At 46.4% G+C, this 12932-nt stretch overlaps 1 protein-coding gene across 4 annotated transcripts in view; it reads left to right on the forward strand.

Moving 5' to 3' along the window:
• Positions 1-9569: 9569 nt before the first annotated feature.
• Positions 9570-12932, forward strand: part of LOC140391494 (sperm axonemal maintenance protein CFAP97D1-like) — a 33335-nt gene continuing 29972 nt past the window's right edge. For 2 of the 4 annotated variants that reach the window (XM_072476021.1, XM_072476018.1), the window contains exon 1: positions 9570-9911. In XM_072476021.1, the coding sequence (XP_072332122.1) occupies positions 9819-9911 (93 nt within the window). In that variant the 5' untranslated portion in view covers positions 9570-9818. The remainder of the gene's footprint in view (positions 9912-12932) is intronic. The other 2 variants (XM_072476019.1, XM_072476020.1) reach the window with 1 other exon arrangement.

A 12932-nucleotide genomic window follows, 5' to 3' on the forward strand; every position in this document is an offset into this window, starting at 1 on the left:
CTCTCTCTGTCCCGGTGTCTCTCTCTCTCTATCCTGGTCTCCCTCTCTGTCTATCCTGGCACATTCTCTCTCTCTCCCTCTCCTCTCTCTCTCTATCCCGGTCTCTCTCTCTCTCTATCCCGGTCTCTCTCTCTCTCTATCCCGGACTGTATCAGCTGGCGTTGAGTCTGAGCGGAGCAAAGGGACACTGGTCACAAAGTATCTGTGTGGATGCTGCCTTTGTTGTGTGACTATAACATTGCAACATTCTGTCATTGTAACATTGTAACATTCTGTCATTGTAACATTGTGTAATTGTAACATTGTAGTGACAATGTTGCTGCTGACTGTACCCAATATCAGACTCACAGCAGCTTTGGGCTTTAATCCTGCTCCTTCCCGGACCAGTCCCACTGGGATCAGCCAGTGGCCAAAGGCAACAGGGTTGCAGGGCCACACTCTCCGGACACCCAGCCCTGGGGCTGTTCCAAACACAAAACCACTGGGCTTTATTCCGACTCGGATCTGTAACCGTTTCCTTTCCTTTGAATTGGTCGTTATGAGAGCACACACATTGTAAAAGCCTACGAGCTGTGTGCAATGTGGTCCCACAATGTTGGGAAGATCTCGCATCGATCAGAGGCCTTGGAGAGGGTGCAGAGAAAATTTACCAGAATGTTCCCAGTGAGGACGGACTTCTGTTAATGTGGAGAAACTCGAGAGGTTGGCATTGTTCTCCTTGGAGCAGGGAAAGTTCAGGGAGGGTTTGATAGAGGTGTTTAAATCCGGAATGGTTTTGATAGAGCAAATAAGGATACAGTGTGTCTGCTGGAGGAGGGTCTGTAACCAGAGGGGGACACATTTATGGTCTTGGTGGAAAGAAATCGAGGATGTGAGGTTTTCTGACACAGCAACTTGTTGTGAAAGGGCAGTGGAAACAGATTCCAGAATAAGTTTCAGAACGGAATTGGATATAAAGTTGAAGGAGACGGGGACTGTGACTAGTTCGATAGCTTTTTCAAAGAGCCACAACACACTCAATAGCGGCTCCCCGTGCAGATTGTATTGTTCAATAAATACACATTGCACTCAGGAATGAAGTCATCTGTAAATTGACCAATTGTATATTGATCAGAGCAAAGATTTGCCGGCATTTCCTCCTGGCTCTTCGGAATGAAGCCTTGGGATTTTCTATGAGAATAAATGGCCAGGTCATTGCAAAGGTACTCATACCACACTCCCAAGGTGTGAGGTTCCACGGAAAAGGCAAAGCTCCAGTTTGAGATCTGAGCCTGTCCTGACGGTCTGGATGCCTCTATTCAACTTGGAGGGGTCCTGGAATTTCCAAGGAGAAGGATGAATCTCTGCTCACTGCTGGAACCAATCCAGGAGCAGAATCGCAGCAGTGCAAAAGTGTGTTTATTTTTCATTTTCTTTAAACCTTTGTTCATTGGTGATCCCTGAGGATGGAAATGTTAGATGACCAATGGCAGCAGGGTGGGGGTGGCTGCAGATAGCCATAATCATAGAATTTACAGTACAGAAGGAGGCCATTCGGCCCATCGAGTTTGCACCGGCTCTTGGAAAGAGCACCCCACTTAAGCCCACACCTCCACCCTATCCCCATAAACCAATAACCCCACCTAACCTAAGGGAAATTGATCATGGCCAATCCACCTAACCTGCACGTCTTTGGACTGTGGCAGGAAACCGGAGCACCCGGAGGAAACCCACGCAGACACAGAGGGATCGTGCAGACTCCGCATCGGCAGTGACCCAAGCCGGGAATCGAACCTGGGACCCTGGAGCTGAGAAGCAACTGTGCTAGCCACTGTGCTACCATGCCCCCCTCAAGTGATGAAATCTCCAGACATACATCCAATCGGAGTTGGCAGCTTCCATTCAACTGAAGGCTATGTCCTCAAGAGAGTCAGTGAGACCACAAGAAGGCAGTTAGCTTGCACAAGCATTTATTTATGTTAACTGACCATGCCAACGATACCTTGGGCTAATGTGTTCCACCTAAGGCAGAACCCATGAGAGGTCCTCCAGGTTGTCATCTGACACTCCAGCATGGGGGGGGGGGGGTGTATGTGTGCAAAGGGATGCAGTGTGTGGGTGTTTGGAGGGTGTGAGTGAGACACACCTCTGTTTAGTTTCCAAGAGTCTGCACTTTCTCCCCATGTCAGCGTGGGTTTCCCCCGGGTGCTCCGGTTTCCTTCCACAGTCCAAAGTTGTGCAGGTTGGGTGGATTGGCCACGCTAAATTTCCCCTTAGTGTCGAAAAGATTATGATGTGGTGATGCCGGCGCTGGACTGGGGTGAGCACAGTAAGAAGTCTTACAACACCAGGTTATAGTCCAACAGGTTTGTTTCAAATCACTAGCTTTCGGAGCGCTGCTCCTTCCTCAGGTGAATCCTACTGAGGAAGGAGCTGTGCTCTGAAAGCTAGTGATTCAAAACAAACCTGTTGGACTATAACCTGGTGTTGTAAGACTTCTTACTGTGCTCACCCCAGTCCAGCGCCGGCATCACCACATCATAATCTTTTCGACACTAAGACTTCTTACTTCCAAAAGATTAGGTGGAGTTACTGGGTTACGGAGATAGGGTCCAAAATGGCGCCGGAGGGAGGCGACTTCTTGCAAGCTGTACCCAGCATGCCCTCGAATTCTATCTTTTACTCTCGTTTTATGCTTCTAAAACTTCATTCTAACTCCTTTAAACTCTCTAACAATGATCCTCGTATTAAGTTGATCTTTTCTCTACACCTTGCTATAACTGTAACATATTCTGCAGTCTCTCCTTCCTTCCCTATGTACGGTATGCATTGTTTGTACAGCATGAAAGAAACAATACTTTTCACTGTATACTGATACATGTGACAATAATAAATTAAATCAAATCAAAAAGAGTGGCGATGTGGGCTTGGGTCGGGTGCTCTTTTCAAGAGCCGGTGCAGACTCAATGGGCCGAATGGCCTCCTTCTGCACTATAAATTCTATGATTCTATGATGTCAGCATAGCTCCTGCCATTTCCATAAGAAATAGGAGCAGGAGGAGGCCACTCAATATTCCTCACGTCCACTTTCCTGATCTTTCCCCATAATCCTTGATTCCCTCACTGACAGGGCAGCACGGTAGCACTGTGGCTTTACAGCGCCGGGGTCCCAGGTTCGATTCCCCGCTGGGTCACTGTCTGTGTGGAGTCTGCACGTTCTCCCCGTGTGTGCGTGGGTTTCCTCCGGGTGCTCCGGTTTCCTCCCACAGTCCAAAGACATGCAGGTTAGGTGGATTGGCCATGATAAATTGCCCTTAGTGTCCAAAAAGGTTAGGAGGGCTCATTGGGTTACGGGGATAGGGTGGAAGTGAGGGCTTAAGTGGGTCGGTGCAGACTCGATTGGCCGAACTGTATGTTCAATGTTCTATCAAGAATCTATCTCAGCCTTAAATATACACAAGGACTCTGCCCCCATAGCTCTCCGTGGCAAAGAGTTCTAATGATTCTCAACCCTCTGAGTGAAGAATTTGCTCCTCATCTCAGTCTTAAATTTGCCCCCCCTCCCTTTAATCTGACACTAAGCCCTCTGGTCCCAAACGCTCAATTGAGGGAAGACGTCCTCTCAGCATTAACCCTGTTGCAATGAAAGATCCAAATGCCAACCTGCCCAATGTCATTCCAGTTACTGATGGACCAACTCTGCCTTATCAGCATTCTCTGTTATGTCAAGTGCTGTTCTTCATGGTTCCATTCACATGCTTTCTAAACACACAAGTTAAACCCCACCCTGCATTTTACAAATAAGAACAATAAAGTTGAATGTTCTGACTATCTAGCCGTGGCTTGGTGTCAGATTGTGTCAATTCCTGTCCATGTGCAGCACCTGTGACAAAGGTACCAGCTAAATGTCAGTTGTTTGTGGGATTCACTATTTTTCGGCAGGCCACTGTAAATACTTGGCTAAAGTGTGAGTGCATGGTTGAAACATGGGACCGGTTCTGCAGTCTACTCCTGTTGAGTGATATGAGTGGAAGTCTCATCAAATTTCCAGTATCTCTAACAGCAATGTCGCTGCTCATTTGCGACCATTTCCTGCAATGCAACAAGTAAAAACCGCAGCACAGAGACTGGGCTGGAACATTATTCTGTTTGTGCTGACAAGAACTGGGTGGAGTAAAATGTGGTGCAGCCTTTATAAACAAACTCTGTCGTGTGGGGCATTACACCCCGTTCAAACGAAACGTCAGAAATAACGATGAGTTATAAGAATTGCTGCAGCCCCAAACTCCACCACACACAAAGTGGAATCTCTTTTGCCAGTAAAAGCAGCAAGTGGTCGCTTCCCTAAAACAAGAGCCGTAAATGTTCAGTAGGATCGAAGGTGGCATTGCAGGACAAATGTTCCTCTCTTGACCAGGAATCCAATCCAGTGGATCCTTTTAAAAAAAAATTTAGATTACCCAATTATTTTTTTTTCCCAACGAAGTGGCCAATCCACCTAACCTGCACATCTTTGGGTTGTGGGGGTGAAACCCACGTAGACAATGTTCAAATTCCACACGGACAGTGACCCGGGGCCGGGATTCGAACCCGGGGCCGGGATTCAAACCCGGGTCCTCAGCGCCACAGTCCCAGATCTATCCACTGCTCCACATGCCGCTCTCAATCCAGTGGATCCTTGACCACGGGACACAGATTTTAAAAGTACTTCACCGAATGTGGGTGTCATTGGCAACGCTGACAATTATTGCCCATCTCTGGCTGACCGATAAACATTGTGCTGGGATCCATGTGGCTAGTTAAACATAGAACATAGAAAAATACAGCACAGAACAGGCCCTTCGGCCCACGATGTTGTGCCGAACTTTTGTCCTAGATTAAGAACAATTTATTCTACACCCCATCATTCTACCGTAATCCATGTACCTATCCAATAACCGCTTGAAGGTCCCTAATGTTTCCGACTCAACTACTTCCACAGGCAGTGCATTCCATGCCCCCACTACTCTCTGGGTAAAGAATCTACCTCTGATATCCCCCCTATATCTTCCACCATTCATCTTAAATTTATGCCCCCATGTAATGGTTTGTTCCACCCGGGGAAAAAGTCTCTGACTGTCTACTCTATCTATTCCCCTGATCACCTTATAAACCTCTATTAAGTCGCCCCTCATCCTTCTCCGTTCTAATGAGAAAAGGCCTAACACCCTCAACCTTTCCTCATAAGACCTACTCTCCATTCCAGGTAACATCCTGGGAAATCTCCTTTGCACCTTTTCCAAAGCTTCCACATCCTTCCTAAAATGGGGTTGTTAGCCTTGTGTATTTTCGGGAGGCAGTAGAGATCTCCAACTCAGCCTTCGTCCAGTGCCGTGTATTTCTTACTCTTACTTTCTTATTTCTTGAGCTCTCCCCGTCAAGGAGCACATTAGAAACATATCCCTGTAATGGTCTGAAACAACTGAGAATCTTGCTGATCGTACGGGAAAAGCAGGTTGATGTGGAACTGAAGTCACTTTATTTTCCATTTGATTCATAACATTTGTGAAGGTATATCACATCGTGTAACAGACGTTAATTCCATAAATTGCAATTTCTATACAGTTTCAGAGATGTGTGTTGTGCTGCGCTTGGGAATGTGCCTGTCTGCAACAGTCATCAACAGCTCTTTGCTTTGGAAGACTAGCAAGCTTCGGGCAGACCAATGAGCATCTTTCACGGAGTTCATGGTCCTCCAACAGCAGTCAATGGTTATCTCAGTGTGCGCCTCTGGGAAGAGTTTGTAAATCTCAGTCCTGCATTATGGAACTGTTCAGTAGCAGGCAGTGGGGTGGGGGGGGGGGGGGGGGGGGGAGACTGTTCATGATGCAGAAGTATCTGACGAGGTGTTCCCTTCTCACCATCAGCCAATTTGTGTCTGAGTGCCTGTTTGAATGTTCTGGTGAGGAGGCATTCGGCCAAATGACTTTGACAGTCTGCTCAGGGAGCCATCCAACAGGATCTGCCATCTCCTTTTACTGCAGGGTTAGGCACACACCACTGCCTGATGGACTGGTGGTCAAAGATGTGTTCCGTGCTAATGTTTCCATAGGGGACAGGTTGGTACGGCACGGTCCAACCGAACCAGGAATGTCCTCAGACCCATTGTCCAGAACACTAGGTAACAGACAGAATGTCAGCCTGTAGTCACACAGGGTGTATGTGTACCAAAGGTCTGCACACAGCGTGATACAGCCACACACAAAGGTGGCCATCGGGATGAAAGCAACATTGGGCAGAATATCTCCCCTGTTACGGGATCATACAACATTTTCAGGATCTTTTAGGATTTGTTTTATTGTCACGTGTCCTGCGTACAGTCCGCAGACAGATCATTCCATACATGAAAAAAAACATAGGACATACATAAATACACACTGTAAATGCATAGGCATCAGGTGAAGCATACAGGGTGTAGGACTACTCAGAAGAGAAGGTGTGTGAGAGATCAGTTCAGTCCATAAGAGGGTCGTTTAGGAGTCTGGTAACAGCGGGGAAGAACTAAGGCAATTTGGCATGTCACCTACGACTCTCACCAACTTCTCCAGATGCACCATAGAAAGCATTATTTCTGGTTGTATCACAGCTCGGTATGGTTCCTGCTCTGCCCAAGACCGCAGGAAACTACAAAAGGTCGTGAATGTAGCCCAGTCCCTCACGCAAACCAGCCTCCCATCCATTGACTCTATCTATAATTCCCGCTGCCTCAGAAAGGCAGCCAGCATAATTAAGGACCCCAATCACCCCGGACATACTCTTTTCCACCTTCTTCCGTCTGGAAAAATATACCAAAGTTTGAGGTCACGTACCAACCGACTCAAGAACAGCTTCTTCCCTGCTGCCATCAAACTTATGAATGAACCTACCTCGTATTAAGTTGATCTTTTCTCTACACCTTGCTAGAACTGTAACATTATATTCTGCAGTCTCTCCTTCCTTCCCTATGTACGGTATGCATTGTTTGTACAGCATGCAAGAATCAATACTTTTCACTGTATACTAATACATGTGACAATAATAAATCAAATCAAATCAAAGAAGCTGTTTTTGAGTCTGTTAGTTTGTGTTCTCAGGCTTTTATATCTCCTGCCCGATGGAAGAAGTTGGAAGAGTGAGTAAGCCGGGTGGGAGGGGTCTTTGATTATGCTGGCCGCTTTCCCCAGGCAGCGGGAGGTGCAGACCGAGTCAATGGACGGGAGGCGGGTTTGCCTGATGGACTGGGCTGTGTTCACCATTCCTTGTAGTTTCTACCTGTCTTGGGCCGAGCAGTTGCCATACCAGGCTGTGATGCAGCCCGATAGGATGCTTTCTATGGTGCATCTGTAAAAATTGGTAATCAAGTCCCTGTGGACACTTTTTTTCATCTCCAGATAAAGCAGATGATGTCTTGGGAGTCACATCTGGGCCTCCCTGGGTAAGAATGGCAGAGTCTCTTCCCTGAAGGATATCAGTAAACCAGTTGGGTTTTAACAACCATTTGACAGCTGGTATTTTTCCTGACATCAGCATTTTGAAAATATATTTCCAGACTTTTCAAACTGAATTCAAATCCTCAAATCACCATGATGGGGTTGAATTCACACTTTGAAACATTAATCCAATATCATAACAACTCCAATCCCTCTGCCACCCCTCACTTAGACCACATTTGCATGTAGTGGATACACATCAAGTGTGAAATAGATGCGGGCTCACAGGTTGCTTAAAGACTCCAAGGGACTTAAGCAGATTAAGATCAAGGACAAGAGACTGTTGTTGAATTTGCTAATTTACCTGTAACCAGGAAATAGATTGGAGCTATTCTTGTAGTGTTCAAATCCCTCCATTGTATAACCAACTCCGTTTCTATTTAACACACAACAGAAATGCAACCCAGTTGCCCAAAGTCACCAGGGAGATATTTCACTCACCGCTGAGTCAGGACATTGCCAGTTCAAGTCCCACTCGAAAAATCTGAACCCAGAACCCGTGCTGGCCTTTTACTGCAGTGCTGAGGGAGTACTGCACTGTCTTGTGGACGGGATGTTAAACCCCGTCTGCCCTCTCAGGTGGGTGAAAAGGGTCCCATGTCACTATTTCGAAGATGAACGTGATACTTCCCGGTGTCTTGGCAAAATATTTATCCCTCAATGAACTAACTTTCAAAACCGATTGTTTGCACTGGTGTGACATTTTGGATCAAGTTACTGCTATATCCTACAAATTAATTGGGACTAAATTTCCATTCTTCTTAGCAAGGGCATAGACTTGAGCACAAAAGGAAGGAAGTTGTGTTAAAAGTGTGTAAGACACTGGTTCAGCCTCAGTTGCAGTACCGTGTCCAGCCCTGTGCACCACACTTCTGGAAGGATGGGAAGATGTTGGAGAGAGTGCAGGAAAGATTCACCTGAATGTTTTCAGGGGTGAGGAACTTCAGATTGGAGAAGTTAGGGCAGTTTTCTTTGGAGACGACAAGGTTGAGAGGAGATTGAATGGACCTTTCCGTTTTTTTAAATAATATTTTATTAAGGTATTTGAAAATGTTTATTACAGTAACATAAACAATGACATCAACATGGTAAAATAAACATTTCCCCCCCCCCCCCAGCCCAATCTTCACACACCCCAACCCCCCCCCCCCCCCCCGCCCCTTGGAATACTGCATCTGCTGACATTTTAATTTTCCCCGAGAAAGTCGCCGAACGGCTGCCACCTCCGGGTGAACCCGACCATTGACCCTCTTAAGGCGAACTTTATCTTCTGGAGACTGAGAAACCCAGCCATGTCACTAACCCAGGTCTCTACACTCGGGGGGTTTCAGTCCCTCCACAGTAACAAGATCCGTCTCCGGGCTACCAGGGAGGCAAAGTCCAAGACGTCAGCCTCTTTCGCCTCCTGAACTCCCGGATCTTCCAACACTCCAAAGATCGCTACCTCCGGCCCCGGCACCACCGTGTTTTTAGCACCGTGGACATTGCCTTAGCAAAATTAATGGAGCTTTTCAACATCATGAGGGGCCTGGACAGAGGGGATAGGAATAAACTATTCCCATTGGTGGAAGGGTTGAGATTGGAAGGGGAAGGATTTGGGGTAATTGGCAAAAGAGTAATGGCGGCATGAGGAAAACCCTTTTGCACATGTGTGGCTCGGATCTGGAATGCACTACCTGAGGATAATGGTGGAGTCAGGGTTAATGGTAGAATTCAAGAGGAAATTTGATTAGTGTTTGAAAGGGAAGAAGGCGTGGGGCCAGAGGGAGAAGGTGGGGGAGGGGAGGCCCCCTTGGGAGCTAGTATAGACACAACGGGCCGAATTCTGTGATTCAGTCATCCTAGTTGCCGTGTTGTCGAACTCACTGTTTGTAAAATTGACTTCTGCATTTCCCATTTAATAACAGTGATTATACACAGACATGGCTGAGCTTTGGGCAATAAAGCTGCAATAGCCCCCCCCCCCCCCCCATCTTCCTTTTGGTGCTGAGGATTTACAGAATCCTCAGATTTTGCCTCACCTTTGCAGCCTCTGTTGTGCTGTGAATGGGAGTGTTTGTGTCCTGCACACAGTGGAGGGGCGATCGAGGGGGAAGGTCAAACTGGGAGAGAGGAGCAGTGTTTTCACCAGGTTTTATTAGCCTCTCTGCTCAAACACACAGTGAACAAAAGACCTTGCTCCCAGCTATTCGCTCGCTTGTCATAGCAACTGACATCTGATCGGGCGCAAACACGCCAGACACACGGGAGCTCCGGGTCCCCCTAACAGTGCATCGCAGCCCCCCTGTGCCAGGCTGTGAGCCCCCAGGCTGTGAGCCCCCAGTCTGGGCCATGCACCGCGCCTACCAGCCCATTCTCCCCAGTGGAAGTAAATACTTACAGGAGAAATGGGACCGAGCCTCTTACCATGAGCACCGCCGCAAGGTAAGCGAGTAGGGAGAGTTGCTGGCAATAACTCAGCTTGGCACCGCTGTCATGTGAAGTACAGGCAGCAGCCAACAGATATTTCGTTGGCACATAAATGTAAAGAAATGTCAATTTAGCCAAACAATGAGATTGGATAGGGCTGCTTCTGTTTCGATCAATTTCCTCCTTGTCTTTTCAATCATTTGCAGCTTGAAATGTACAGGAATATGTTTTTGTCTGCAGGCAACCATGTCCTTGTTAAAATGTTGTGCTCGAATTCCCCATGTCACTTTTTCTTGCTTTTATTTCTATGCAAAGGCTAGATGTTGCATTTACCATGTCAATCCTGTATGTAAACAGTTTCCTGTAACAGGTTGCCAACTCTGTCCACTAGGTGGCACCGGAGAGCGACTTCCCGAAGTCTCGCCCTCCACCCTGGTTGCCACCCTGCACAGAAATAAAAGCACATTTTCATTCTCTAACTCACCCCCCACCACAAGTCATTTGAAACAGAGAGATTGTTTCTTGCATTAGAACAGGAAGGATGCCACAAAACGACTTCATTGGCTGTAAAATGTTCTGCAACATGGTAACGTGCAGGCAGTGGCAGTGGTATTGTTGCTGGATTAGGGGGTCCAGAGAGCCAAGGTTACATTCTGGGGACCCGGGTCGGAATGCCACACTGGCAGATGATGAAATTTGAATTCAATAAAAACTGGAATTTAAAAAAAATTCTAACAATGACCAATTGTCATAAAAAAACCAGCTGCTTTACTAATGTCCTTTAGGGAAGGAAATCTGTCATCATTACCCAGTCTGGCCTACATGGCATATAGATGCACAGCAATGTGGTTGATTCTTAAATGCCCTCAGTGATGAACGATATGTATCGACCCAGCCAGCGACACCCACATCTCATGAATGGATTTTTTAAAAGGGCGGCAAAAGAAGCTGTATTAATGCAAGCATAATCTAAATTCAAAAACTGCAGATGCTGGAAATCTGAAATAAAAATGCTGGAAAAACTCAGGGGGTGGCACGGCGGCGCAGTGGTTAGCACTGCTGCCTCACGGCGCTGAAGACCCGTGTTTGATCCCGGCCCCGGGTCACTGTCCGTGTGGAGTTTGCACATTCTCCCCGTGTCTGCGTGGGTTTCACCCCCACAACCCAAAGATGTGCAGGGTAGGCGGATTGGCCAAGCTAAGTTGCCCCTTAATTGGGAAAAAAAAACGTAGCAGGTCTGGCAGCTTCTGTGGTGAGAGAAGCAGTGATAATGTTTCCAAGGCAAATATGGTTCTTTTCCAGAACCCGTCGAACAGTCATATTTGACTCAAAATGTGAACTGTTTCTCCACTCTGGCTGCATAAATGCAAGTCTTGTTTTAATTGAATGAGTTGGTTTTAAATGGAAACTGTAATTGGGGCCAACCTGTCAATCAAGAGTTTTGCATTGAAATGTTTCATTATGCTAACATGTTTCATTTCATAAATAGTTCAAAAAGCTTTGCATGGGCCTGCTGCATTTTGATGTATTGCATCTGTAGCTGGTGCAAACAATATATAATTCATCACAGTTTAATTAAGGCTGCATTGTTGATCATTTATAAGGTTTGTAACCACCAGGTCTATTAAGGCAGGTCCATTTTATCATTTTGCAAATATTGGCCTTAGCCAAATATAGCGACACCGAGGACCCGGGTTCGATCCCGGCCCTGGGTCACTGTCCGTGTGGAGTTTGCACATTCTCCCTGTGTCTGCGTGGGTTTCACCCCCACAACCCAAAGATGTGCAGGGTAGGTGAATTGGTCTCGCGAAACTGCCCATTAATTGGAAAAAAGAATTGGGTACTCTAAATTTATTTTATAAAATATACATCAGTAAAACAAATGAACTGGTCATTTACCTCATTGCTGTTTGTGTGATCTTGCTATGTACAAATTGGACTTCCTATAGTAGCTGCACTTTGAAATGTCCTTCACTGGCTGTAAAGCACTTTGGTATTTACTGGTTTTCAAGGACACTGTCAAAACGGGAATCCTTTCTTCAGGCCATTCTTTTTCTTTTCACTTTTTTGCTGCTTCTCCTGTGACTGCATAGGGGGAGGGGGGGGGCAAATGTTGGGGGTGGGGTGCAGACAACAGTGAATAGAGATTTGCAGAAGTTAAACCTTGCAGGGATCAAACTTGCTATCACCTGCTGTCGATGGGTTATCTGCTCTTGCACAGTCCACGCGTTTGCAAATACAATGCAAATTGGAACAGTGTACAGATCACGTGGCGTTCTGCCTCGGAGACAGAGAACTACCATTCAGCCATGGCATGACATCAAAAGGGAAATGGATAAGTATTTGAAACAGATTCTAAAGAGGCACTGGGAAATTGGTTTAGCGTAGGCAGCTGGAGTGTGACGACTTGCATAGGCACCCTTCGGCATAACTCACTGACTAGGCCACAGCTGGAGGACCGTGTCTAATTTTGGGCATCGCATTTTCGGAAGAATGTCAAAGCTTTGGAGATTTTTAAAAATATATATTTTATTCGAGTTTTTTGGCCAAACATAACAATACGTAGTGTTTCTTTTACACAACAATAAAGCAATATAAATAGCCGTGGCCAGTTTTAAACAAATAAATAAATAATATATATAAACAAAAACAAAAGAAAAACAAAACTAAATGGCAACTGCCTTGTCCAAAATAAATACTCTCCAAAATTACAGTCCAACAGTCCAATATACAATTACATATACCAAATACCTATACATGTACAATAACATCCCTGAGAGTCCGTCCGATTCCTCCCCCCTACCCCCCCCCCCCCCCCCCCCCCCCCCCCTGGGTTGCTGCTGTTATCTACTTCTTTTCCATTCCCTCTATCTTTCTGTGAGGTAGTCGACGAACGGTTGCCACCGCCTGGTGAACCCCTGAGCCGAACCCCTTAACACGAACTTAATCCGTTCTAACTTTATGAACCCTGCCATATCGTTTATCCAGGTCTCCACCCCCAGGGGCTTAGCTTCCTTCCACATTAACAATATCCTG

The sequence above is a fragment of the Scyliorhinus torazame genome, chromosome 15 (assembly GCF_047496885.1).
Source record: "Scyliorhinus torazame isolate Kashiwa2021f chromosome 15, sScyTor2.1, whole genome shotgun sequence".
NCBI classification, from domain to species: Eukaryota; Metazoa; Chordata; class Chondrichthyes; order Carcharhiniformes; family Scyliorhinidae; genus Scyliorhinus; species Scyliorhinus torazame.